Consider the following 26,816-nt stretch of genomic DNA (forward strand, 5'->3'; position numbering starts at 1 on the left):
TTGTTGTTGATGGAAAGTACATTATGGGTGATTTCTAGTTACTGGGATAAAACATGTATGGACCATTAAAGCCATTACACGTGAGTGCAGATGTTTCCTTTTCCACAATGTGTATCTACAAAGTGGATTTGTTTTTCATGACAAACTTGACGCACATACTGTATAATTTGAAATGTTTTCATCAAGTGTCTGGAGTCGAATGAGACGTCTCACTTCTCCAGCTGTGACCCGGCCTGATCTCACCCTCCCAGAGTGACTTAAGACGCTGATGAAATCCTTTGCGGTAACATACCGAGCCGATTGCAAGACATTCTCGAAAAGGTGATGAATGTATAGCTGTTATCTAGGGCGGGGAGTGTGACACAACCAGTAACGTGTTTTGATTGTGGGATACCTTGCACATATGTAAGAACCCCCCCCCCCCCCGTATAGCTTCATACCCAGTTATCAATCTTCAAAGAGTATTGCTGCCGTTATTTCATCTTTTTATCAAAAACAATTCCCCTGAAGAGACTAAAACTGAAAATGAATTCATCCTTCTAACTTTTATTATCTCAACCAGGCGATTATGTTTTCGGTCGTGTGTGTCTGTCCACGGCTGATCTCACGTGCTGCTGGACCCACCAGTCTAATATTCTTTGTGCTCATTAACGACCGTACGCTCGTGGGCCTCTCGCGGTTGCAGTCAGTCAACGCGTTTTGAAAATCATGTTGTAGTGACAACATATTTGATTGACTTTTACATGTCGTGGCTGTCCGCTGACTCCTCGTTATTCTTAAAACACTTAGCAGGACTGACAGATTTTGTTCAGAGGAAGCGTTAAACGGTCAATGTGAAGTTTGACGCAGCCAACAGCAGTTCAACTGCACAGAGATTATATATATATATATATATATATATATATATATATATATATATATATATATAATATATAGAGCGTATCTGTTGCTGTTGATACGCTTGCGGTCTGGATGGAGGGCTATTGTGGGGGAGATCTGCACTCTGCTGAGTGCTAACATAATTAAACGCTTCATTGTCACACAACTCCATTGTCGTCCAAAAACCAAGAAAAAATGTATTCTTGTTTTTTAATATCTTCGAGGGAATTGCTGAAACATAAAATGATGTTTTGGGACTTTTCTGTCCTATCAGTAAAGTCCTAGCAATATTCACTATTCATGTCTAGTAAAAATGTCTAGCTCCAAGTTATTGAATTCCATTGAGTGCTCAGAATTGGGCTCTTGGAAGCTTGTGAAGGACAAAGGCATGCTGTGAGCAGTTCCGTGGTTTAGGCCAGTGGAAAAAAGGGAGGTGACTCAGGGTGGGGGGGAGTGTTTTTAGGGGCGGACCTGAGGGCCCTCAAGGTTTATATAGTGTAACAGCTTCCACTCTCCTCCTGCCTTGTGTCTGTGAGCTCCTGTCTCTGCCTACCCAGCCGCTCTCTCTCTCTCTCTAACTCACAGTCTCTCTCACTGAGTCCCACACTCTCCAGCCACAATGAAAACCTCCAGGCAAAGCACATACTCTGTGCGCTCCTCCACCAGCAGCAAGACTCCCTCCATGTCATTCCAGCGCGCCTCCGGCCCTGTCTACGGGGCCCCCACCATCCACGGCGGGGCCGGTGGGTCCCGCATCAGCATCTCCTCCACCAGCCGCAGCAGGCTGGGAGCCGGTATGGGGGCGGCATTCTCCGGGGCGGGGGGCTTCTCCGGCAGCGTGCAGGTGAGCGGGAACAGCGCCGACATCATGGGCAACGAGAAGTTCGCCATGCAGAACCTGAACGACCGGCTGGCCAACTACCTGGAGACGGTGAGGACCCTGGAGCATGCCAACCACCAGCTGGAGATCAAGATCAAGGAGGCCCTGGGGAAGAGTGGGCCCGACTTCAGGGACTACAGCAAGTACCAGGCCGTCCTGGATGACCTGAGGAAGAAGGTGAGGGGGGCGGGAGCAGACGGGAGGGAGCAGGCATGTGTTGATTAGTTAAGTGTCGACTGGAGTGAGGGAATTGAAAGATGAAACCCAGGCTGACTTATGGGATGATGATTGTTTTGAAAGGATGTGATGCAAGTAGGGCTGAACAAGAAATGTGTAAAACAGACACAACACGTCATGACGGTGTTTACACCACAAACGTCCTGTTCCCACCAACCTAAACACATCCCCATCGGTGCTGCTTGGCCCAGTGCCTGCCCACGCGGGGGGGGGGGCAGGGTCAAGGGGGCGAGGGGTGGGACCGGAAACAGTATGGTGGAGGAATGTTGGAGCATCAGAGGGGGGTCAGAGAAACAGGAAAGCAGAGACAAATACAAGAGAGTCCAGGGACTTGAAAGGGCCACACATACATCACAACCTTTAACTAACTGTTTTCACTTTGATTAGCTCAACACAAACACTGGTGTGTTGTTGGTGGGACAATGGCACTCAGTACAGTCACTGCTACTGTGTGTACATTAAATAGAATGTGATAAGGGCAGGGAGGGAGAACAACTCAACTCACTTAATGTGAATCAAATAGTCCACGGTGGAGCTTTTCTTGAATTTCTTTTATGAGCAATTTATCTGATAGCGTAATTAACTTCACACTTACCTGTCACGCCCCAAATACGCACAAAAGATTTTTTTAACTGAAAGTAAGTGAAGACATTACACGACCCGGGAAAATTAGTTAATTATTTATGCTGGGTTTTTCCCCCACTGAGTGCAAGAGGAAGAAAAAAAAGACAGTATTGACTGAAAGAGAACTGGACTGTGTGACCCTCATCCTGCCGATGCTCTTTATTCAAAGTTACATTATACTTTGTAGAAAAGTGCGGTTTCCAAATGGACCATTCCAGTGGGGCCAACTGGAGCAACACCTAAATACTGTGTGTGTGAGGGGGGGGGCTTTTTCTGAACCTTTTCCTCGTGGGAGCTGCATAGATTTAGAAAATGCAAACCTTCCTTTTGAAAATGATGACACAGACGAAATGGGCAGAAGGGGAGGAGAACAGCCTTGGGTTCAAATTGCCTCATATTTGTTTTCTCTTTTGGAGTGATGCAAAAATCACTCCGCCCCCATGTAAGACAACACAGACTCAAAGCGCAAAGCACACACAGTCAACTAACCATGCAAACACACACACACACACACATGCTCTCACATGACCGTGCATGTGCGCACACACACACACAACCACCATCACCAATTTCCTCATGCAAATCCCCCGCCTCGGCCCTGCTGACAGGATAGATCCTGTTCCACGGCAGAGACAGGACAGTTGCTGCCTGGCAGCCGCTGATTGGCTCGCGGACTTTGTCACCTGGACGCCACCCGCTCACCGGCCCTTATCTGCCGTACCGTGACAGCTAAAGCAAATACTGCAACCATCTGGTTTCCTGAAGGAGACCTCTCGCGCTGTCCTCATTTGCACAGATATTGGTACTCTTTCCTCTCACGCTAAACCCATTACTACTTACAGTATATCAATAAAGACATTTAACCAAGTAATAATAATATCAACTTTATTCATGTAGCGCCTTTACAGAGTTTACAAAGTGCTTTGACAGACAAAGCAAGGCAATTAAACGATACAAAGCTCAACAGAGACGCCTAACATAGCAAGACAAACTAAGGTCAAATGTTAACCGATGAAATGATAAAACAATCGATACGATAAAAATAAACAAAGAAAGGACATTTATTTAAAAAATAAATAAAATAACTTTTTTGACGGCTCTGTACTGTTGGTTGTCTGTGCTGCCCATCCTCAGTTTGCAAACCTAAACCCCCCCCCCCTTATTTTGTCAACCATGTCCCAGGTGTTTGACGCCACCACCGACAACGCCCGCCTGGTTCTCAACATCGACAACGCTCGCCTGGCGGCCGATGACTTCAGGGTGAAGTAAGTTCCAACCGCCGACTGTAAAGCCCGAAGCCAGAGAGCTGCGGGGCACACCGTGCACGGTGTCGCGTTCATAACTCATCACCTTTGCATCACGGCCGGCGGAGCCCTTTCAGTTGTGTCGTAACTTAAATGTCACGGCAAACACAGCTGTGCTGAATATTGTATGCTGAGCAAATACTTACCACATATATATAAACATGGAAATATACCTTAAAAAAAGATCGTTGGCGACCAAGTGTTGGTCCATTCAGTAGCTTTGGTCATTATGTTATTCAGTTAGCAAAGTTTAATGAGGTGAATGGGAGCACCTGTACCAGGCTTTGACTGTACCCTCACTGCCCTGCCATAGATATGAGTCCGAGCTGGCCATCCGCCAGTCCGTGGAGGCCGACATCGTCGGTCTGAGAAAGCTCATCGACGACACCAACATGAGCCGCATGAACCTGGAGAGCGAGATCGAAACCCTGAAGGAGGAGCTCATCCACCTCAAGAAGAACCACGAAAATGTGAGTATGATGGCAAACAACCACACAGATGTTGTCACATGTTGATTCAAATGTGGATAAACTTTAAAGATAGGGTTGGTAATCTTTGAAAACTAACAAGAGTGAGCAAGATTTAAAGAATTATTTAACCCTTATTAAAAAACCCAGCCCAGTGTGGCCAACTCTTTTCCAATGAAAGCAGCTGGCAGCACTGGCTCAAAAGGTCACTACATCTAGAAGACCTTTGACCTTTGACAGAAACTGAAGCTGTGGCTTCGTACGTTTTGTCAGTGAAAGTCAAAGCTGTATTCATGCTGTCTTCGATGTTGACATTTTTAAGTGCTGCTTTCAACAAAGTCTAATGAAATCCAAACAAAAGCCAAATTTAAAAGACCTCTGGACATCATGTCACCAAGCAGCCAAGCCTTTCAGAAGGCTTGAATAAATATTTGCTTACCTCTTCATAATCCCCTCCAACATCATCACTGAGTGTGACGCCACGACTGCAGCCGACACGTACTCAACTGGCTGCAGGGCGCTCCTGAACTCAAGCTGGAGTAAACGACAGTGGGAAGAGGGTGGTTCGTTAAGAGATCTGAAATGTCTTTTATGTGAATTTTGTGGGAAGCCTCATCGTAAAAAAAAAATGGTCCCCGTCCATATTTGGCAACGGAGAGAACACCAAAGAATTAAAATAACTATCATTTAAGTGCATAAGCCAAAACGCAACCATTAGTTTACTGAAGGAATTACTGTACGAGGTTAAGATGCACCCCCTGTATATTTACCTAACCATAACGTGATTATGGTTGGCAGACAGAGCTGGGTCACAGCTCAATAAAAACAAGTATTGATTCACACACGCGCGTAACATATGTGACATACTTAAATAAGCCAAATTATGTACAGGATGTAGTGTTGTTGTATAACTTAAAATAACATCGACTTTTAGTTTTACACAGGGCACAAACAGCAGCCTCCTTTGTGAAACTCACTTTGTCGCTCTCAATACTACGTAACCTGACTTCCTCCTTTACTCTGGCTATAACGATGACCACGTAGAGCGCCATAGTTTGACATGTAGGACCACTGAGAAAGCTGCCGTATTTGAGTTGAGACTGAGTGCACTAGATCTGTGATTTTGTCTTTGAACTCCCCTATCCACATTTATTTTTGTAGGAAGTCATGGAGATGCGCAACCAGATCTCTCAGTCCGGAGTCCACGTGGACATCGACGCCGCTAAAGGACAGGACCTGTCTGAGATCATGAAGGAAATAAGAGCCAAGTACGAGAAGATGGCTCTGCAGAACCAGGAAGAACTCAAAACATGGCACGAATCTCAGGTAAACGATTAACAAGGGAACTATCAAGTGCAAAGTCCCATTAGTGTGGTCTTAAAATTTTACGTATTTCTTTAATCTCAATCCTTATTTCAGATAACGGAAGTGCAGACCCAGGTCAGCCACAACACAGAGGCCCTGAAGGGGGCCCAGACAGAGGTGAACGACCTGCGCAGACAGGTGCAAACCATGGAGATCGAGTTTGAGTCACAGAGGAACATGGTGAGAAGCACTCAGTCAGCACACACTTCATTTACCCCAACGCACGCCGCAACGGCCAACTCAGCGCTCTCACTTCAAGGCTCTCACAACGACTCTGTTGACACAAGCTTTACACTCCGGTGACCCCTCGCTATGGAGCTGTCTTCAGCAGAGTTGTGTTCACTGTGAATCACTTTAACCCCTTCTTTCCTTTCCCCTTGCCTATTCTCACAGAAAGCCTCTCTGGAGGGCACGCTGAGGGACACAGAGATGCGCTACAACATGGAGATAGAGGCCCTCAACTCCATCCTCCTGGGCCTGGAGGCCGAGCTCACGCAGCTGCGCAACAACATCCAGCAGCAGACGCAGGAGTACGAGAGTCTGCTCAACCTGAAAATGAAGCTGGAGGCTGAGATCGCCACGTACAGACGGCTGCTGGACGGGGAAGACTTCTCGTACGTAATGAATCTTATGACAGAGTTGTCAAAACCAACCCTTCAGAAGGCAAACTATTGAATCTGTCTGCAGGAACTACCTGACAATTTTGTTCTTGATGTTTCCGTTCAGGCTCCAGGATGCTCTGGAGAACCAGAAGACAGTGAAGACCAAAGTGATGACCGTCACACAGACCGTGGTGGACGGCAAGGTGGTGTCCTCCAGCACAGAAACCAAGAACCTTTGAATCCCGGAAGCAACCGCCTGACACTCCCATCAATCACCGTCACCGCATCCTAAAGCTCACATATGATTGGCCAAAATTGATCTCCTTTCTTCTTAGTCTCAGAGCACTAAGCGCTGACGCTGCAATTTGTTTGACTTCATGGGTGTACACAGGCCGATGAAATAAAACTGGATAAGAGGAAAACTGAATCATCTTTTATTTATTTCATCATGATTTATTTATGAGTTTGTCTTCACCCGCAGATGCTTAACAAAAGTTTAAAATTGGAGAGATTTGAGCTTTTTTCTTTATTCTCCCAGAGCAAAACTAATTGAAGTAAGTGAATATTTCAAAGTAATAAAATCCAAATAAATGCCAAACATGCTTTACACGTCATCATCTTCGGTTTTCTTTCTGTCCAGTTAAATCTGCCTGTTACACTGTGATGTTCCCACATATCAATAAAGTCCATTTGAGAAATTTATCTTGGTGTGAACATGGTGTTGTTGTTTGAAACTAAAAATGAGTTGTGACATGTCTTTAACACGAATAAATCTAACATATCAAGACAGAGGATAGTGGCAGGAGTGATTACAGCATTTACTCCCAATAGCAACATGTGAATTCTTGAGAAGAATAAAGTGTGTGAAACACTGAACTCTTGGCTGGTGTCTAAACTACAAATAAATGGCAAACAAATGGAAAATGTCTTTTCAACCCTTTTAGATCACGTCCCCTGTCATATTGTGCACTTATTTAATAATATATGCAAAAAAAGCAATCAAAAAATGTATTTATTGTATAAATCCAGTCATATATGAAATATGACGTGTGCTTACGTACGCTAGTACCAGCCAATGATATACCATCCATCAATCAATCTGTAACATTTAGCATCAAGGCAGGTGTGTGTGGTGTAGCAGTCCTCTAGCTCCGTGTCGCGCTACATTCTAAGCCCGCCCACTTTTTAGTGGTTCAATCAAACGCAAAGGTTTTGATATAAATCGCTGTTTTAACTGCATACATGGCTCAAACAGTTCACAGAGGAATACGTCCCAGTACAGAAGCTAAAGACGCTCCAACTTCCTTTTCACTGGGACTTTAAATGTGAGACTAAATCAAGCCCCAGAGCTCATGTATGATGAGCATTAGCTCATTCATTCTGGTCACTTTAGCTTGCAGTCTGTTTCCTCCCCACTTTGAAAGTTGTACTGCTACCTTTACAACCACTGTACCAAAATCATCAAAGGATACCTCACTGCTGGGTTCAGAGCAACATTAACACCCTGTGTCAATGACAACGCTGCTTTGCCAGGATGGGAAAGAGTGCAAATGCGCGATCACCGCGTAGAAGTACACGCAACTATCAAAATACATTCTCATACTATCATAAACCGCTGCACAATCATTTTATAGGCCTTATTTATTACTGCTGTTACACTTTAGGAATAGCATGTACCAATGTAACCCGTTCAGTTAAAGGATCAGGCCGGTGTAATTCTATACTTCACTTATTATCCACAAATTCCATGAAAAAAACCAGTCCGTCCCTCAATACTTTCTAACATGTTTCCTAACTGCATCTAGGAAAAATCCTCTCTTATCGTAGAATAAGTTAGGAATCCTAGTTTAGGATATCATTGAGCCTGTCCTGAATTCAAGATAGCTGCCAATAATAGCAGGAGCACTGTTGTTCGGTCTGTATGGCAAAGACAATGTAAATGGGGAACAACATGAACACCGAAATATAATGATTGAAAGGCTACTTAAACCATGTAACGCTTTTCATTTTCCAGACCATGCATTAATGGGTACATACAGTATATTGACCACCAAGACAATTAATTACTTAAGAAGAAGTGGGGTTTCCTCTCCTCCACCGACACATTTAGTGCCTCTGACTCCAGCTAAAATGAAACACCTGACTTTTTTGTGTCTAGAGCCGTTGGTGTTATTGCTTGTCCATCTGGAGTAGCTCACCAGTCCACTCTGATCAAAGATACAGGCCATCGGATGAATATCCTAAACATAGATACAGGCATGACAGGATGAGTGCCAATTGAAGAATGGCCTTTGCAGCTATAGTTTTGATTTCTTAAGATAAGATAAGAGGTCTGAGATAGGATAGGACACCGCCTTGACTTTATGAATTGATTCTGTAACAGGAAGACTTTTCCTATCTATGAAACTTAAGAAAAGACAAGCAGTTAAGATATGTTTCTGTAATGAAGACCCAGGTGAGTATTAAATGCATCACAATGCTGTATGATTTACTTCAAATTGCACAAAAAAATATTTTAAAAAAGTATAATGAAGGAACACGTTACCCAGTGTGGCTCATTGATGTGTTTTTAAAAGTTTTTGGAAAACAATGGAGCTCTATGGCATAGAGGAATAAGATATATCAGGCTTTTAATACACAGAGAATACTTGTTATATAGGATCATTTCTTTGTTTGTCTTTTCATGGAATCTGCTGACAATAAGATCCATATTTAGTGTGGTCAGCCTTATGCTTTAAGCTGCTGTTGATATCATGGTTACTATAGATACAGCTTATTTACTACACACAACTGACGTGAAAATGTCAGTGTACTGTTTTGCCTTTGACTGATTTGTTCACAGTGGGTGTTTTGGGGACAAAGTCTAAGCAAGAGGACTAAAGGTACAAATGTAATATAGATAGGGGAGGAGTGGCAGGACGGAATATTGCCTGTCAGAGTGATATATAAGACCCGAAGATTTGCCTCCGTCCTCTCAGCTGCCAAACCCCTTTGCGCCAGGACACACGGCTTCTCCCTCTGATTGATCAGCACACTTCTTTTAGCGATGGAGCCCATGATCAGACGCCAGACTTCTCCAATTTTTGGTATCCATTCGGCACCCGCTCCCAGAACCCTACAGATGGACAGGTCCTACGCCCACAGTGTCAGCGGCGGAGCGGGCGGCCATGGGATCAGGATCTCCACGGCGTACGGCAATCGGGTTGGCAGCAGCTTCGGGGGTGGGCATGACTACCAGTCCTTGTCCTCTGGGTCCACCTCTGGAACCCTGGCCATCACGAACGAGAAGACCACCATGCAGCACTTGAACGACCGGCTGGCCAACTACCTGGAGACAGTGAGGAGTCTGGAGAAGGCCAACGGCATTCTAGAGATCAAGATCAGGGAGATCATCGAGAAGAAAGGCCCCATGGATGGGAGGGACTTCAGCAAGTACAACGCAATCATCGTGGAGCTGAGGGCCAAGGTGAGTCAATATTTAATGATACCTGTTGCGAATCATCAATTGAAAGCAAAAAGGTTTCTTTATATTCTACCTTACCACATAGTGCCAGAGATAAATCTGGGTCTCTTGAGGTGTTCTGGTCATTTCACACTGGTGCCCAAAATCTATGTGTAAGTGCTGGGACTTTTAATTGACCAAGATCTCAATGCTATGTCCACTTGCTCCCTTGAATTCGTCACATGATGTTGGAGCAAAAGCCATTCCAGCCTGAGGCACTTTTTTATTATCATACGTGATGGGTTTGGCATTGAGAGTTTATGGATCCCTCTGACTGATTTCACAACATTTATTACATCTAGTCACACTCTTATCTTCACCTCTGTGTCGAGCTATGAGAGATAACCCCTTTTGTTATTTTATGACTTACAGCGTGCTATCAAAGGCAAATCTTTAATATGCACAATATATCAAAGTGAAAGTTACAGTTTGCTGTCCATCAAATTGGCAGTGGGAGGATAGAGTGCCACTGTTTGTTTGCATTTCACACACTGAAAATTCAAGAAGAAATTTAATTTCTTCCAGATATTTAACATGATCAATGGCAACGCGCATCTCGCTATCGCTGTCGACAATGCAAGCCTGGCTTCCGAAGACTTCAGAATGAAGTGAGTGTTCATCAGCTTTCCATCCAAAATCAAACAAGCTTTCCATCTGGTGTGAACGTATCTGATAAGTGGTTTGATTTGTCAGGATGGAGTACGAGATGTCCATGCGTCAGATGGTGGAGGCCGATGTGGCCAGACTGAGGAAGCTTCTGGATGACACCAACGTTATTCGCCTGCACCTGGAGAGCGACATCGAGTCTCTGAAGGAAGAGTTGATCAACCTGAGGAAGAACCACAAGGCGGTGAGGGACACTGGTCAGAAATTATTTGTGTTGACGAAAACTGCATTTGGCCTAATCCAACTGAACGATGGAATAGCAATTCAAAAAGAAAAGTAATCCCAATATTAACCCATAATTACTCAACATTATGGCAATCTTTTTTTTTCTCTTAACCTCCTTGCACCGGATAACCCCACTAACCTTGTTCAGGAAATCACCGCCTGACTATTTCCCCCCTCCCCCTCAACAGGATGTTGCTGAATTGCGTGCCCAGATCACCCAGGTTGGCGTCCGTGTGGATGTTGACGCTCCTAAAGGACAGGACCTGGCCAAGATCATGGAGGAGATGAGGGCCAAGTATGAGAAGATAGCCCTGAAGAACCAGGAGGAGCTCAAAATATGGCATGACTCTCAGGTAATTCGTCAATGCCAAGATTTTGCTTTGGGTTAACGAGCTCTGTTTGTTAAGTACCTATTCTATGTACTATTAGTATTTTATCTTGTGTCCAGATCACAGAGGTGCAGTTCCAAGTGACTGAGAGCTCAACAGCTCTGAAGGAAGCTACGACCGTGATGTCAGATTCTAGGAGGAGGTATCAGGGACTGGACATTGAAATGCAGTCCGCACTTAGTCTGGTAAGAACATTTGTGGTCAGTGATCAGGGCATAATTATCGTACAGACATGACTGATATCAATGTTTTCAAGAAAGCCAAGACCAATCACCAGTCATGCATTAATCGAACACGCTTTTTCTTCGCCTCTTGACAGAAAGCGTCCCTGGAGGCCACCCTGCGTGACATCGAGATGCGCTACAACATGGAGGTGGAGAAGTACAACGCGGTCATCCTGAGGCTGCAGGAGGAGCTCACTCGCATCCGCTCCGACATCCAGAACGACACAAGGGAGTACGAGCACCTGCTCGACATCAAGGTGAAACTGGAGGCCGAGATCGCCGAGTACAGGAGGCTGCTTGACGGCGAGTCGGACTTTGTGTGAGTATGAGGAAGAAACTTGCTCGTTCATACCTTTGCTGAAAGCCAAACATGCATTGTTCTGCATTGTGAGCAGAACAATTTCATTTGGTCATCTCGGGGAGGCTTGTGCAAATTTGATTCAAATTAGCTGTATGCAAACATGAAGGGACGCTGATATGGAAAGTAGTAGTTCATCCGTCAATACTCTTCCCATGGCTCTAATTTCAACTGCTAAATTATAACCCTAACCCTAACCCTAACCCCCATATATAACTTATAGGGTTATTATATTATAACCCTAACCCTAACCCTAACCCTAACCCAACCCAACCCTAACCCTAACCCTAACCCTTACCAGATAAGTTGAAGAACCAGTATATATTTGATGCAAAAATAGTGTCATGAAGGATCTAATTACGAGTACTACGTTTAGTTTTACTCATTACAAATAAACAACCTTGTATTGATTTTGCTGTTTTGTTCACTCTTACAGTCTAGAGGATGCAGTTGATCAAAAGATGGTCCAGACCAGAGTGGTGACAGTCACTCAGAATCTGGTGGATGGCAAAGTGGTGTCAGAGAGCAAGGACGTCAAATCCAGTGAAAAGGTTGCTGGTAATTAAAAACTGATTTGGGGGGGGACACCTTTGTAGCAAAGATAAAATAAACAATACGAAGAATACCATTCTGCCTGACTGTTTTTTTTTTAAGTCTTTGTGTTAAGGAGCAAACAATCATTACAAAATGTAACAAAACCACTTCAGTCAAGATAGCTGTTTCCCCTGCTTCCAGTCTTTATACTAAGCTACGCTAACCAGCTGCTCGCAGTCAATCTTCTCATCTAACCCTAAAGAAAAGAGCGCAAATAAACTTGTTTTCCCAAATGTTTTGTTGTTTGTTTCTTTCTTTCAAAGGTTTGGAAATTATTTCCAAATATAATACACCTTAAACTAGTACAGACTTTTAGAATGCGATAGTGAAACAAAGAAATATAGAAGCTGAAAATGATTATATGTATATCATTCCACAGCTTCAACTTGCACACATACAGTAATTCGACTTCCCACACACACACACACACACACACACACACACACACACACACACACACACACACACAAGTATGCTGTTTGTGCGGGAAATTCTTCCAGCTTCTGAGAAATGCACATTCTGACCTGCGGTTCTTAAGCCCTGTCCCGTAAAAGGCAGAAGGCCCCTATTCCCATGCCTTGTCCAAGCAGTGCTGTGTCTCTGTTTTCTGTTTATTTATGTTCACATTAGTCCGTCTGGTTCCTGTGTGATACAGCCTCTTTTGGTCTCGGATGAATCGCTGCATAACTTAATCATATGTTGTGGGGAGCAACAGCTTTGGGTAATTGGCTGGGACATTTTTGGACAGCTTATGTGCTTGAACTCAACCTTTAGCAATCAATCCACTATTCATCATCACAATTTCATGTTTTTTTGGAAATATTCAATTGCAACATTCCACAGACAGCCTCATTAATCATTCTGCCAGATCTGTTTCAAAACTGGTTTCCCAACTGCATTTGACAACAAGTGAAAGTTTCCAAATTTGTGCCAGTTTCCCTACGGCTGTTATGTAAAGTGTGTGTGTGTGTGTGTGTGTGTGTGTGTGTGTGTGTGTGTGTGTGTGTGTGTGTGTGTGTAGCTCCCCGTGTCAGTTATTGTGAGTGAAGTCGTGAAGCTGTCTTCCCTAACACTCTGAGCCTTTGTTGCAGCTTTGGCTCTGCCACCCCCTTCAGCCAGACAGAGGCTGGGCAGACTAGACCAGAGACACAGGGAATTCCAGAGACAGAATAGAAAAGAAGGGGACGCTGGACGGACGGATACAGGAGATAGATGAGATAGGACAGAGGACACCAGTGCATGTCTCTGCTTAAGCCTGTAATTCCTCAGGCCCCACAGAGAACTGGCTCAACAAGACCTTTCTCTCTGCATGGAGAGAGGAGGCCCTTTGAGGATTCACTTTGCGTTTGTCATTAATCACCAAAGAATCAAAGCAACCCACGTAAAACTGGATGCTGCAACGAGGCTAAAAACAGCTCCAGCTCCAGTTCACTCAGCACTTTCGTTATGGCTTATTGGCAAATACGTTTTCACTCCCAACTCAGAAATGACCGACTTTTGATCAGTGACATACGCTTCAAACTATGACCCTCTAGGTACCCCTCCAGGTCTGGACGTTGCAGGGACGGCGTGCAAGTTTAACATGCATACAGTCTCTCTTTTCAAAATAAAATTTGAACGTAGGTTTACTTACTTATGGAAAAAAAAGTACTTCGTTAGATTTTGGAAAAAATCGTGGTTTGTGTAAAAATAAGTAAGTTTGTTACAGCATTACGTAAGTTACGTGACAAAATTAAACTAAGTCAATGTTGACTTGGTTTCACACGGGACACGAACAGCAGCCTACTGGGTGAAAGTCCTGTGTTTGTCCTTAGAGGACTACACTATGCACAGATGGCTGACAAAATCCACATTATTCGTTGTGTCTAAAAATGGAACATGGAAGATTATCATTAAAAGGTCTCACCAAAAGACAAATACACAAAGGACAGCAATCTTAGCATCAGTAATGGTGGTGACATGTGATTCTTAATGCGCTGGCCATGTGTTCCTCCCTGAGCATCTGCAGCCAAGTCTCAGATCAATGTTGCCCCCCCGCCCCCCAAAATAAAATTGTGAATACATTTGACATGTTAAAGTTGAACTCCACATACCAAGTGTTGCAGGTGCATTGCATCACCCGAACCACCTCCTTTTTCAAATTTAGATCCTTTTATTTAACGTTAACAAGAAGAGGCCTGTAAAGGTTTATCAGCAGCTATCATGAGTATAGATAAACAGTTTTAGCTGGAGTGTAGGAGCTCATTCAGAACTGAGTCCAAGGCCACTGTTTCATCTCATTCTCCCTTTTTCCCCAGTAAAATATTTTATAGGCTTAGCATAGATAAACCGTGAATCATCCCTCACTCTCTCTCCGTCCACATAAAAACACATTCCTGATGTTTCCCTCTACTCCACACATCTGTTAGGTGTGTCGGGCGTGAGTCAGACCAGTGCTCCCTGAGGTTTTGGGAGCAAAACAGGGGGGAGGGGGGGTTGAGGGAGCAGTGGTGGATGGAGAAGGGTGTGGTGTGTGTGTTTGTGTGTCTAAGGACAAGTTTGGGAGACATGAGGACACCCAGACCGAAGGGCGGGATAAAATAAGGGTAAAGTTAGCGGAGAGACATGGAGGCAGTGAAGGGAGAGAGGAAAAAACGAATAACTAAAAATAGCTGCAGGAGATTCACTCTGATTGGCAGAATAAACACAGGAAGTGTTCCCAATCAAAGGCTGCAATCAAAAGCCAAACGGTGGCGAGTAAATGATCTCAACTCATCAGAAAGAGATCTTCACAGAACATCACAGAACATGACAGATTAGTAAAGATACAAAAGATTTCACCCAGAAATGACTTCTGGGAACACAAAACTTTCTTTTTTTACAGTTACTGGAAGTCTCGCCTTTATTTTGAGCTACCAATTGTGCGTAAGAGGGGTGGAGGTCCCGGGCAGTGGAGGGGTGAAAGTGGGGGTCAGGGGGGAAGTGAATGTGAAGGGAAAAGAAAGAAATCGAAAGAGAGTGATAGATGAAAAGTGGCAAAACAGGAGTGTGGGAGAGCATGAGATGTGGAAGAGGAGGAGGAGGCGCTGGGGGCAGATTAAGTAAGAACAGAACTGGGCAGTGTGCCATCCAGCCACCGGTTTCTCTCCCCATTTTCATTTTCCAGTCCTGTAGAGTGGGCAGGGAGAGAGAGAGAGAGAGAGAGAGATGGAAATCCAAACCCAAACTGAAGCTGAGTTGGCTGAACCCGGCAAATGACTCATTCGTCTGGTTTTCTGTGGAAACTAACCGAAAAAGAACTCTGTGACCAGAAAGTCGCAGGCCGTACACCCATAAGGAGCGAGATGATTACCGGCTATGGCTCTGCTAAAAATAACGAGGTGCGATGAACCAGGCCTGAAACAACTGCTGCAGAAAGAATATGCCGAAGCTGAGTTCAACGAGTTAAATGCTTCATCTTCGTGAAAGAGCAGCGTTCTTCTTTCCCTTTCAGACAAGCTGCCTTTTTCAAATTCTGGTTATCCAAAGCTGTTTCATTAACCTTGGCGTTTTTTTTCAGTGAGTAACTAATTCACATTCCAGAGCAAAGGGTAAATGATTAAAACTGCAAGTTTGTGCTGCTCTGTTAAGTGATAGGGAAGTTTTGAGGATACAGTGTAATAACAGATTTCTGTTCAGCTGTCATGCTGATCAGGGCACAGCTGATACGGGCTTGTGCCACCAATCCATACAGGATACCACGAGAGTATGCTATGTCACACTTTCATGATACTGTGGACAAAGGACAAAAAGGACAGAGGAACTGCCAACAATACTATTTGCATCTGGGCGGAATAGCCAATGTGGCTATTTACACCCGGGTGTACCTATGGCAGAAACAAGCACCCAGGTGTCCACAGCCAAATATGCTCTTTGCAACCGACCCAGGCACACTTTAGACACTGCATGTGTGAATGTAGCCTATACGTTATGTATCTTTTTCTTTTGTTCCCTAAACGTAACCAAACTGAGACTCAAAAATTAAAATTAAAATAATAAGAAAATAAAAAGTCGACTATGTAAAAATAGAGCCCCTTCAGTGTAGAACCTGTTTGGGCAACTAAACTACTGGGTTTAGGAAAACATCCTGGTTTAAGTTCAAATGAGTACATTTGTCATGCTTGTTAGGTAGCTTACATACGCGGTTAAGTACGTAGGTTACATAAATCAATCAAATAATAATAATAAAAATAATTTAATAATTTAAATATGCTCATGATGCCAACTGAGGACAATAGGTGGTTGAAAAAATAAAATAAATTAAAACCATTAACACTTTTTTCATAACAACCATGGCCATTTGTACAGACTTCTTTGTTTCTTTATCAGTTATCTTTATCAAACCCCAGTGAATCCACTAACTGCAGGATGCGATCCGAGAGGGAGCTCTAATTATAGAGATGGTTTGGGAGAATTATTTTTTGACGGGAGGAATTTCCATCACAGGAAGGGAGAGTCTGTGTACAAAGAGCTGCAAAGGTTGGAATGACCCTCTGTCATTCCAGCCTGCCCATGAGGGGTGACGCATGGGCACAAATGCACACACATACACACAGTTTAGAGACACGCACAGGCACACCTGCATGCTTCATCTTCATGCCCTGAGCTGGAATACAAAAGGCCAGTGTAACGTAATCTTGACAAAGCTTTGGCTTGTTTCCCCACGTGAAATCTAAATCTGAGTAAATGAGGCAGAGAGTGAGAATGAGGAACACAAGGGGTGTGACTTTGGGAACTAAACTTTTTCCAACTCTTTTTTGTTAGTATATTTATGTCCACCCTGATCTCCTAAAAATGTTCCACTACCACAAAACTGCATTGTCAATTACGCTTCGAGGTAAATGTTTTTTTCCACCGGATTGTGTTTGTTTATGACAAATATGTTTCTAATCATAGTCTGTGAAAGGTCACATGTTGGGGTGGATGGATGGATCAAACAAACAGGAGACAGCTGTAACAAACATACTTATTTTAATCCAAACCCTGTTTTCTTTTTTTAACTAAACTTAACCAAGTAGTTTTGCTTGTTTTCCTTTAACCACGTCTTTAAAACTGTGAACGTAATCCCTGAGAAAATACAATTTCCCGCAAAACTTAATTGAGAATGCAGTTTAGTTGCATGGGAACGTGTCATATTCAGCCCCTTTCTGTCTTCACGCAGCATGTCATTAAAAATGAGAATGGATAAGCACTAAATAACTTAATGTATGCACTGATTGGCCCATCAAGTATCCAAAGAGAAATACTGTAAATTGTAAAATTCCTAATACAGTAGCGATATAATTGTATGTGCTTATTTGCTTAAAACTAAGAATTAACTACCAAATCCACAGTTTATAACCGGTTTTAGCTCAATGCTTTGGTTCTCCAGCCTGCACATATCCAAATGGTTTCTAGAAAACAAGGTCCGACCAACGATGTGAACATACCTGCACTACGCAAAACAGATTGGCTCCTGTTTAAGTTGAGCGTTAGCACGCAAAATACCAACATTTTATTTTACATGTGAAACCAGCCAAAGAATTTTCCCCTGATGATGGCGCTAGATGAAATCAAAGGATCCCCAACGTTTTAACAAACCCGAGGGAAACATGTTCCACATTTCATGGCAATCCACCTAGTAGTTGTGGAGACATTTCACTTCAGTCAGGGGACTATGAATGTGTGTGCAAATTTCATGGCAATCCATCCAATAGCTGTTGAGGTATTTCAGTCTGGACTAAAGTGGTGGACCGACCAACCTACTTGGAGGCACACTGCCAAACAAAGATAAAGAACATAGATTTTATTTACGGGCAAAATAAATCTAGTCAACAAACATACAAAAGCTACATGCAGATCACAATGTTAGTGTGGGGGTCGTGGTCTCTCTCCTTGTTGTCCTTCAGTCTTCACATGGGGCTGTTAAATGCTGGTGATCCCAAATAGTGGACGATTCGATCTGAGGAACCCGATTCCACTACCACTCTCACAGTCTGACACAGTCTCAGATAAACGTGGTTATGAAACAAAGGATCATTCCATTCTGTCTATATGGGGGAGCTGAATTTCTGACTTTACATAAAATTGCTTCGTTTATCCTAATAAATCATGATATATAACCTATTCTAATCTAATAATAATACTGTTAATAAAAAACAGAACATAACTCATGTGCTTTCAATCAATCTCCATAGCGTGCGTGAATAAAACACCATATAGACATTTAAATCTGCGGCACCCAGTTTGCAGCTTGCCTTGACTGTCCCTTTCTCTTCCCTGTCATTCCCTTCAGTCTGAAGATTGCCTGAAAATGGAATCAGGACCAAAAGTCCTGATTTACAACAACAACAAACTGTGTCTCTTCATAGATCTGCTCCTCTTAGTTTCAGTAATACGGACAGCCCACACACAAAAGATAACAGCAACAGCTAAAAGATAGACACAAGTATCTCGGACAAACATGTTGATGTTTAAAGATTAAAAAGAAGGGGATCAATGACCTTTTTTTTTTTTTTTTTTTTAATAGATGATTCGACGATAGGCAAGACTTGACCTCTGCCACACCGACCATAGAAACAGATCATTTAGCTTTTTGTTTTGGGCCAGAGCATTTGATTTTACTTAATGCTGTCGGGATGCAAAGGTAATTTTAACAAACATTACCAAAAAAATGGTTTTGAAGAAAATAACCAACTCTAGCTCTAAATACAGGGATGATATGCACCCAGTTACCCAACAGAAAAATCCCAAATCGGTTCCCATGTCTGTGACAAAGCACACAGTGGACCTGAGCAACATTATGAGGCGTTGCTGTTGGTGGTGTTCTAGAGAGATGTGAGAGGAGGTTGTTGCATTAAAACACTCTGAGCAGCTCATTGTTTGTTGTTCTTAGTAAAAGTCCTTGGTCTCGCCCCCCATTCCTCTCATGAAGAAGTATCTCTTTCAAACCTTTTACTTGCTCATATATTCTCAGGAAAGAAAAGACCCCCCCCCCCCCCGACATCATTGTATACCCAGGATGTCTTGGGGGGTACTTGGGTGTCTACTGAGTGGGAACAAGCTCAAAGACGTGGAGAGAAAACGAATAGCAATTCATCTTACTTGCTGCTGCATGGTTGTACAGTCGTGGGGCAAAGGTTAGGGCCATTCAGGGATACTGTTGCTCTCTGTTTACTCGGTTGCCACGGTGACACAGTGATGACAGAGCTCTGTCAGATTGTATGTTGCAGCCATAGCAACAGAGTCGGAGTAGAAAGGACATTCCCGTTCAAATGGACAGAGCAGGATGGTCGGAGTGGCGGCCATTTTTAATGTGTACTGTTGCCATTGGGACCGTTGTAGCGGGCTAACTTGCGTATGAACTAAACCGACTTAAGGGCTGACTGACGTGAGGTTGTGCGGTAACGACAAAAAACCTGCAGTGGAGTAGTAACCTTACGACACAATAAAAGTATATGGGTCAAATTTAACAACTCAATGCTTCATCCACACACTGTTGTCACAGCGTAGGAAAGCCCATCGCTATCGCCAGATCAGTGCTAACTTTGTCCAGCTCATTTTTTGTGTCCAGTGCAGCAGTAAAGCATGGTGAAATTAGCAAGCAAGCTACACTGGTTGCGGAAAATTAGACAAACAGCGGGGCAACCGTCTCTCCGCCTCAGAGAAAGACAGGCTAGCTAGCTAACCAGCCGTCCATCTCCATAGCTGCGTCCGCTCTCTTCCCTGACGAGATACAACACTTTACTGATGTGTGCTCTCACCAGAACAACTAACAACAATCGCCATTTTCTTTTGCACAAGTCAAACGACCATGGAAAACAGCTTGATGTCCGTCCTACTACTATTTTAGTTCAATGGCTCCAGCAGCAGACTTTTGCGGTTAGTTTTTGCAGAGAAGAGAAAGAATCAGATGGGCAGGAGAAGTGAATAGTGGATAATGATGCTCTCTAGAATCATGCAATTTCCTTATTTGTTGTTTAGTGTCTAAACCGAATGCATCCTGGATATGTAACTGGATCTATTTAAGTGCATGTGTGTGTCCTAGCTTGTCTTTACGTGTCTGCATTTGAGTCCAATTGCGCGTAGCGGTCCACCTACAGTGTTAACAGAGGCCAGCCAGTGTCTGTCATCGCAGCAACACCTCCCTTGTGACCTCACAAGGCTGCGTGGCCATGACTAAACCATCACAGTCCTCTGCGGACCAGTCATGCAAGAGAGCTTCTTAACTCCTGACGCAGACACACACATACACACACACACCAACGGCCCTTTAACTTTTGTTCTTAGAGTCCCAAATTCTAGCTTCTGGTTATTATGTTAAAAGCTTGACGTTGGAATCGTACTTTAGATTTGTGTGATCCGCGTGGGACTCCCCCAGCCGGGTCAAGCATTAACAGCAACAATTTGCGGTAAATGTCCACCCTTTCCCCTTCACTTTACCACATCCTTCCCACTGGAAGCGCCGTACCCAAGGGAGCCCCTTTTAGGGATGACTAACAGACAGGAAGTGCCACAGTTTTTAAGCTCACTGTACAGGATGTGCTGCTGGATTTCAGCAAGTGATACAGGGAAGCACGCTCTTCTCTCTGATGTGACTTTCGTTTCTGAGACACATGATGGACAGTTAATATGTGAATAATAACTAGTGTCTACATCTAGTTATCAGCTGCAAATATTAGCACTTCACTCCCCCCTGTGGAGCAGTGCAAAAGTCGAATCACAAGACACAACGAAGCAAATCAAATTCTTAGGATGCCTTTCCCTGGGGGGAAAAGAAAACATCCTCTGTTTTATGAATCTGAATTTAATCACCGGGGTCATAACTATTTCCTTGATCTCAGAAACAGCCCTTTCTCAGACACCCAGTGCATGCCGATCAATTTTGCCATAGGTCAAGCGGCAGTAACGCAGCTCCGTGCTGAGTGCACAGACTTCTTCCAGCTGGCTTATTGAGCCCTCCTGATTACTGGGATATGACCAAAAAAGGCCTCTCGCTGCTACTGGGAACCCGGCCCTTCTTCACTCACCCACACGGAGTTGGACTGTTGCAAAATTCTGCTCGAAGGTCAACAAGGGGGGCAGGGGGGCTTTGGTAAGAACGAAGGAGAGAGACAGGAAGGTAGCAGCGGTTTAGCATTTGAGCACACGCACATGAGCCTGTGACCTTTGAAAGCAGGTAAACAGCGAGACCTTTCGGTCCTCTTCAACACAGTGCATGTACTTATTAACTAATCCACCTGATACAGGGCAGGGAGTCCGGGAACGGGGTATTTTATCTGTCCTGACAAACATTCACGGCCCGGGAGATTACCACATGACATGTTTACGGGAGAGTAGCCGTGGCACATGAAGAGTTACGGGCTTAACTGGGGATACGCCAAAAAACGAGCGCTGATATTCTCCTCTGGCCAATGCTCCCTCTAATCACACTGTGCAAACAAATCCTTACAGTAATGAGGAGAAACTTCAAACGAGTGTGAGGAAATGAATTTGAATCGCAGCAGACAGCTTGATCACAGCATCAAGTCTTGGCTCAAACGCCGTGTTGTTACGTAAGCAGACTAAATAGCGCTCTGGTCTCCCTGTGGTCTTTGGGGCACACTTTGTGCTTCTGGACTATGTAAGGGAGGACTCCTGCAGTGATCTCATTTTAAAGGCATCTGACTTCACCGAGGCCTCTGGAGGGTTGGCCTCACCTCTGCATACCCGCAGATCATCACATCTTCGTCTGTGCTCAATTTAGTGGACAACAAACCTTCCTTATAAGAGCAGACAGGAGAGTGCAGCTTCCCTATTGGGGAGAGCGTGAAAGGAATAACCTCGTGTTCGGCTCGCTACTGACGCAAAACATGTGACTCCAAGCGTGAAACAAATATGGCAGTGTTGACATTTCAACTTTTGAGTTTGATGCACAGCAACAGAGGATCTGTCCACTTTATGTTCAAGCCAACAAAACAGAACCACATGGGTGATGCAAAAACAGACAGTGCAGAAGAAAAGTACACATTTTTCCCATTGACCTACATTGGGAAAGAGAAGTCTGAAACTCAGTGGATAATTTTTCTCAATCAACTCCCCAGTGCGAACACTTGAGTAGCCCCTATTTAAATCAGCTCTCAAAAAGTTGTAAAATGCACTAAAGGCCAAATCCAGAGTAATTTTGTTGCTGCTGTTCATGTGAATGAGTCCGATAACAAGGGTTTGGAGGCGGGGTTAGGCGGTGCTCTTGTTCTATGGGCCCATGGGAGGAAGAACACCCGAAGATCTGGGTCATTTTATAACTCAGATGTCGAGCCGTTTTGGCTCCATGTGCCACTGAGCAACTTTCATAGGAATGAACAGGAGCTCGCCTCCAACGCTGTATCCATTTCTCTGTATACATCCGTGGACAACTCCCCACAAATGAAGCCAAAACAGCTTGATCGCCCCCTGGTGGCTGGCTGCAATATTGGGCATAAGTCCCGCTCCCTCCATGTTAGCAGATGGGACATGGGCCAAACAAAAACAACATCATACTACACATCAAATACAATTTTCCCAACAAATGTTTGTGTCAGTTTAGGTAGTTCTTATCATGCTGATGTATGTTTAAGTCTTCACTTTTCTGTTAAATTCATTAATTATTTGATGCATTAAAAAAGAAGAAGGTGTGATGTCATGACTGACAGTGATTCTCTCTCGCTACCAAGCTGTGGCCGTGCTCGGCTCGCGATTGGTCCGAACGAGTGTTTGACATATTATTTGGATCGCCAGTTCACGTTTTGGCCACATGAGGGAGCCTGAATGTTCGTATTGTTCTGATACTTGTAGCCTACTTATAACATTGAATTCTGTTTGTTTTAGAGAGGGAAGAAAACAAGAGCCTGTTAACTTGACTAAATTGCATTTATTTAGTCAGATTTATTTAACGTGTATATCTTTTAAATTACACATGCATTAAACAAACATTTTATCGAACGTATATGTCTTCTAAACGACTGGTTTACCTATTCAAGATAATATAAGGTGATGTGAAGATGGCCGTAAAAATGGTCGCGAACATTCATTCAGGCACAATTTCTCTCTTCTCGGCATTTATGGTTAAGGACTGTTTTGAATTGTTCCGCGATGATTTGTCATTTTTAAAAAGCGGGTCACCAGAAAAAAAACTTCTTTGGTCTCCACCAACTCCTGACGGACATATCTAACTCTTTAGACGCTAAATGCTACACTATGTTTGCCAGAATATAGATTAGAAGAAATGTTAAAACCAATTAACAGGAACATAATTCGCAATTGAAATCTCTAAGCGACACCTTCCACATCGGATCACATTTTTTTGTTTTGCCCTGATCACATTGAGCTGCTACTGGATCTCTTTGTCTGTTTGCTGTCTTTACTTGAACATTAGTTTTAGGGTGAGGAGACACTTAAACCTTTTATGTGGCTGCTTGTGTCTGTTGTTAATTATGCTACAGGTATTACCACCATGTCTGGCTTTTCTCTCATTCATCTTCGTCACTGGACAGGATTATCCGGGGAACATTTCTTTTCAAACCGGTCTCCAGACTACATTGAAAACCCCCTTAAATCCCAAAAATTGGTACACTCACAGCTCTTCCTTTATCCCGTGAATTGTCGAGACAAAAAAGACATTTGTTTAAACCAAAGACACACACACAACAATGGGATCCAATTTAAAGATGAGATCACCGTCTTCTGTCTCCAAACAGCAGAGGAGAAGCCCTGTCCGAAGCCCAGGCATGTCGGACGACAACAGACCCACGTGTCAAAAACACCAGGGACTGCAAAAAACAAAAATCAGCTTGGTCTCCTGGCAACAGAAAGAAAACGCCTTTCTCAAAGAGAGCGTTAGTTTGACGCTTAATGAAACGATAACAAGAATGTTTGGGAAATCTCTCCAAAGTGGTGATGTCAGTTTGTATAACCCAGAATGGCATCACTGTGTGATACTATAATCCCACCGGCTTTCCTTGACCGGAGGGGTTCACACGCCACCTCTGTGTCCACAGGTGGTGTAACCCACCAACATGGCAGTTGTAAAAGCATAGTTCAAGGTAGTCAGAAACAGTTGGTATTAGAGTCAAATCAGGGATAAATAAATGTGAGGCTATAAAAGGGACATCTAGTTCCTCCTCTCTCTGATTCATGTCTTTCTTCACTTCCAAGCAGAATATGAACCCAGCTGACATGTCCGTGAGCCAGACCTCCGGAACACCTCATGAGACCTGTTTTTGCGTGCCAAGTTTGTGAGGGAAAAAAAGCAGAGAAAGAGGTTTAGGAGTGGAAGACAAGAGGCGAGAGAGATAGAGAAAGTGTTGAGATAAGGCAAGATATAAATGTGGCAGCAGTCAATTAAAGTGACTGAGTGCCACGGTAAGCCTTTCACTTGAACGGCCTCCGATGATGAACAGGCAAACACGTTGTTATCTCTGCAGGGATTCGCCGTGAAGCCACTCAGCAACATGGCGACGTCGTCAGAGCATGTGGGAGATTACACGCATGTGAGGACGCTTTGCCTCTCTGCTGAGAGTCAGGTGACGAGGTGGATACCACTCTCATATCCGCCAGTTCCACCCTGCGTCCTAAAAGATGACCATGTCTTCATTTGAACCTTTATTTATCCAGGATGATAATTGGTGCTGGCCCCGTGGTAGACTCCAATGTCCCGCACAGAGTTACGGTCACATATTATCAGTGTTTACTGAGCTTAAAAACACTTGATGGACAGGCTATGCGAAGAAGACATCATCAAGGCATGTGGATTCATAATATCTTTTTTGTCTTCTATTTACATTTTTGGTGCACACAGCCCTCTTTCAAGAGAAAATGGGTCATAAAGTGACTAAAATGTTTAGGAGAGATGCCGTATAAGGGCTCAGGTAGGGACCTATCAATCACTGTGTAGCCCCGCCCTAAAGCATCCCCTGCTTTATGGTCTATTTGACTCTTAATGCACCGTAATTTACGAAATAAACATCATGCTGTATTGAAGAAGAATTGAAACTAGAGATTGAGACCATAAACTCATGTTTACAATGTTTACTGAGGTAATAAATCAAGAGAGAAGTAGAGTCATTCGGAGGAGTCGCCCCCTGCTTGTCAGGTGAGAGAATGCAAGTTTAAGGCACTTCCGCTTTGGCTTCACTCTCCAGAAGTTGCCACCTGGTTACACAAAAGACAAGACAGTGGTATTGATCTCTTTCTGTAACTCTCCGCAAGAATGCAAAAAAGCACATTTCCCCAAACGTCGAACTATTCCCATCAACATTAACCCAATGTTAGCATATGTGTTACAGACCAAATACGAGATCATCTCCTTCGATTGTGCAACAGCCCAGACATCACCTTCATCATTTTATCTGTGATCTTGTCAGAGCCCACAGTAACTCATGCTCCTGAGTTTAAAGGCTAACTGCAAAACTACTGAGTGCCTCTGTGCCAGCTGTTTGTTTGCCTGTTCTGTGCATGGACACCGCAGGTTTAAAGGTCTTAATGTGTTATGCACATTAAGACATTAATGTCTTAATGTGTGATTACGTGTGAACGTGTGAACGTAATCACACGTTCACACGTAGTTAGTGTGATTACATGATTACAGGCATGGCCTTAAACAACTTCCAGGGGCGAAATTAACGGTGCTTGACTCCATAAATCAACCAATACAAAGACCATACTGTATGCTTCCAACCAAACTCTAAGACCAAGATATTCTATGAAACCTTTGGCACAATTTAGCTGATTCATTTGTTCTTCAGACTGTAAAAAGGATGCGGACAATGTCGTTCTTTCACTGCTTGGCCGGAGAGCGAGCTGAAAAGGGGGGGGGGGGGGGGGGGGGTAATGTGGTTGAAATGTCTGAAAGCCCTTCAGTTCAAGCTCAGCAAAGAGTCTTTCTGAAGCATCTTCACGCTGAGGAATCTGGAGAGACGATTCTGCCAGGAGCCACACAGAGGTCTCACTCAAATCAAGCCATGTTTTCACTCCGGAGGGATAATCACATTGGCATCTGCAGTCAGTCCTGTAGGCCGCTGCTTTGTGCCAATGTGGAAAGTAGTGTGTTCTGAGTGTGCCGGGAACCTCAACCATCTTTCTCCGAGCTTAACGAAGTGTTTTAGTTGTCTTAACCGTGACGGTGCATTAACTGTAGTTTATTTATTGTGTCTGTCATGAGTACTTTAACACTGAATATTACGCCGTGAATAAGCCGTGAAAATCTTATTTTATTTTATTTATATATTTATTTTAACTTTTTGAACAGGGTTGATTTTTCTGAGCTTTCGCACCGCGAATAGAGTCATCGACCAATCACGTTGTACGGAACAGACATATTCAAAATGTACTTTGATGCTCGAAATATCTGAACCAAAACACTCCTTTCAATCTTGTTGAAGGCTGTGGAGACCAGATTCTCTGCTTCCGTTCTTACCTTTCACAATAAAAGCCCTAGACGTACACTCCGTAATAGTTTAACAGATGAGTCAATGTAAAACAGCTGCCT

The 26,816-nt window shown here is 43.7% G+C and overlaps 2 protein-coding genes across 2 annotated transcripts; both read left to right on the forward strand.

The window, feature by feature from the left end:
* The first annotated feature begins 1,430 nt into the window (after window positions 1–1,430).
* krt18a.1 (keratin 18a, tandem duplicate 1) lies at window positions 1,431–7,054 on the forward strand. The gene is made up of 7 exons (XM_076095412.1): window positions 1,431–1,936; window positions 3,803–3,885; window positions 4,238–4,394; window positions 5,553–5,717; window positions 5,811–5,936; window positions 6,150–6,370; window positions 6,483–7,054. The coding sequence occupies exons 1-7, from the start codon at window positions 1,499–1,501 to the stop codon at window positions 6,595–6,597; spliced, it is 1,305 nt and encodes a 434-aa protein (XP_075951527.1). The 5' UTR covers window positions 1,431–1,498; the 3' UTR covers window positions 6,598–7,054.
* Window positions 7,055–9,404: 2,350 nt separating this feature from the next.
* LOC142954369 (keratin, type I cytoskeletal 18-like) lies at window positions 9,405–13,532 on the forward strand. Its single transcript, XM_076095334.1, has 8 exons — window positions 9,405–9,824; window positions 10,386–10,468; window positions 10,554–10,710; window positions 10,940–11,104; window positions 11,200–11,325; window positions 11,460–11,683; window positions 12,159–12,280; window positions 13,408–13,532. Exons 1-8 carry the CDS (start codon window positions 9,405–9,407, stop codon window positions 13,530–13,532), a joined length of 1,422 nt encoding a protein of 473 aa, XP_075951449.1.
* The last annotated feature ends 13,284 nt before the right edge of the window (window positions 13,533–26,816 follow it).

This window comes from Anarhichas minor, unplaced genomic scaffold, assembly GCF_050575085.1.
Source record: "Anarhichas minor isolate MPS153535 unplaced genomic scaffold, ASM5057508v1 ptg000020l, whole genome shotgun sequence".
Classification (NCBI taxonomy): domain Eukaryota; kingdom Metazoa; phylum Chordata; class Actinopteri; order Perciformes; family Anarhichadidae; genus Anarhichas; species Anarhichas minor.

Bases quoted from the DNA above. Each gene is read 5' to 3' on its own strand.
- krt18a.1 (XM_076095412.1), top strand. From the start codon at position 1,499: ATGAAAACCTCCAGGCAAAGCACATACTCTGTGCGCTCCTCCACCAGC. The intron at 3,886-4,237 runs GTAAGTTCCAAC...GCCCTGCCATAG, and splicing joins GCCGATGACTTCAGGGTGAA to ATATGAGTCCGAGCTGGCCA. The intron at 5,718-5,810 runs GTAAACGATTAA...TCCTTATTTCAG, and splicing joins AAACATGGCACGAATCTCAG to ATAACGGAAGTGCAGACCCA.
- LOC142954369 (XM_076095334.1), top strand. From the start codon at position 9,405: ATGGAGCCCATGATCAGACGCCAGACTTCTCCAATTTTTGGTATCCAT. The intron at 10,469-10,553 runs GTGAGTGTTCAT...TTGATTTGTCAG, and splicing joins TCCGAAGACTTCAGAATGAA to GATGGAGTACGAGATGTCCA. The intron at 10,711-10,939 runs GTGAGGGACACT...CCCCCTCAACAG, and splicing joins TGAGGAAGAACCACAAGGCG to GATGTTGCTGAATTGCGTGC.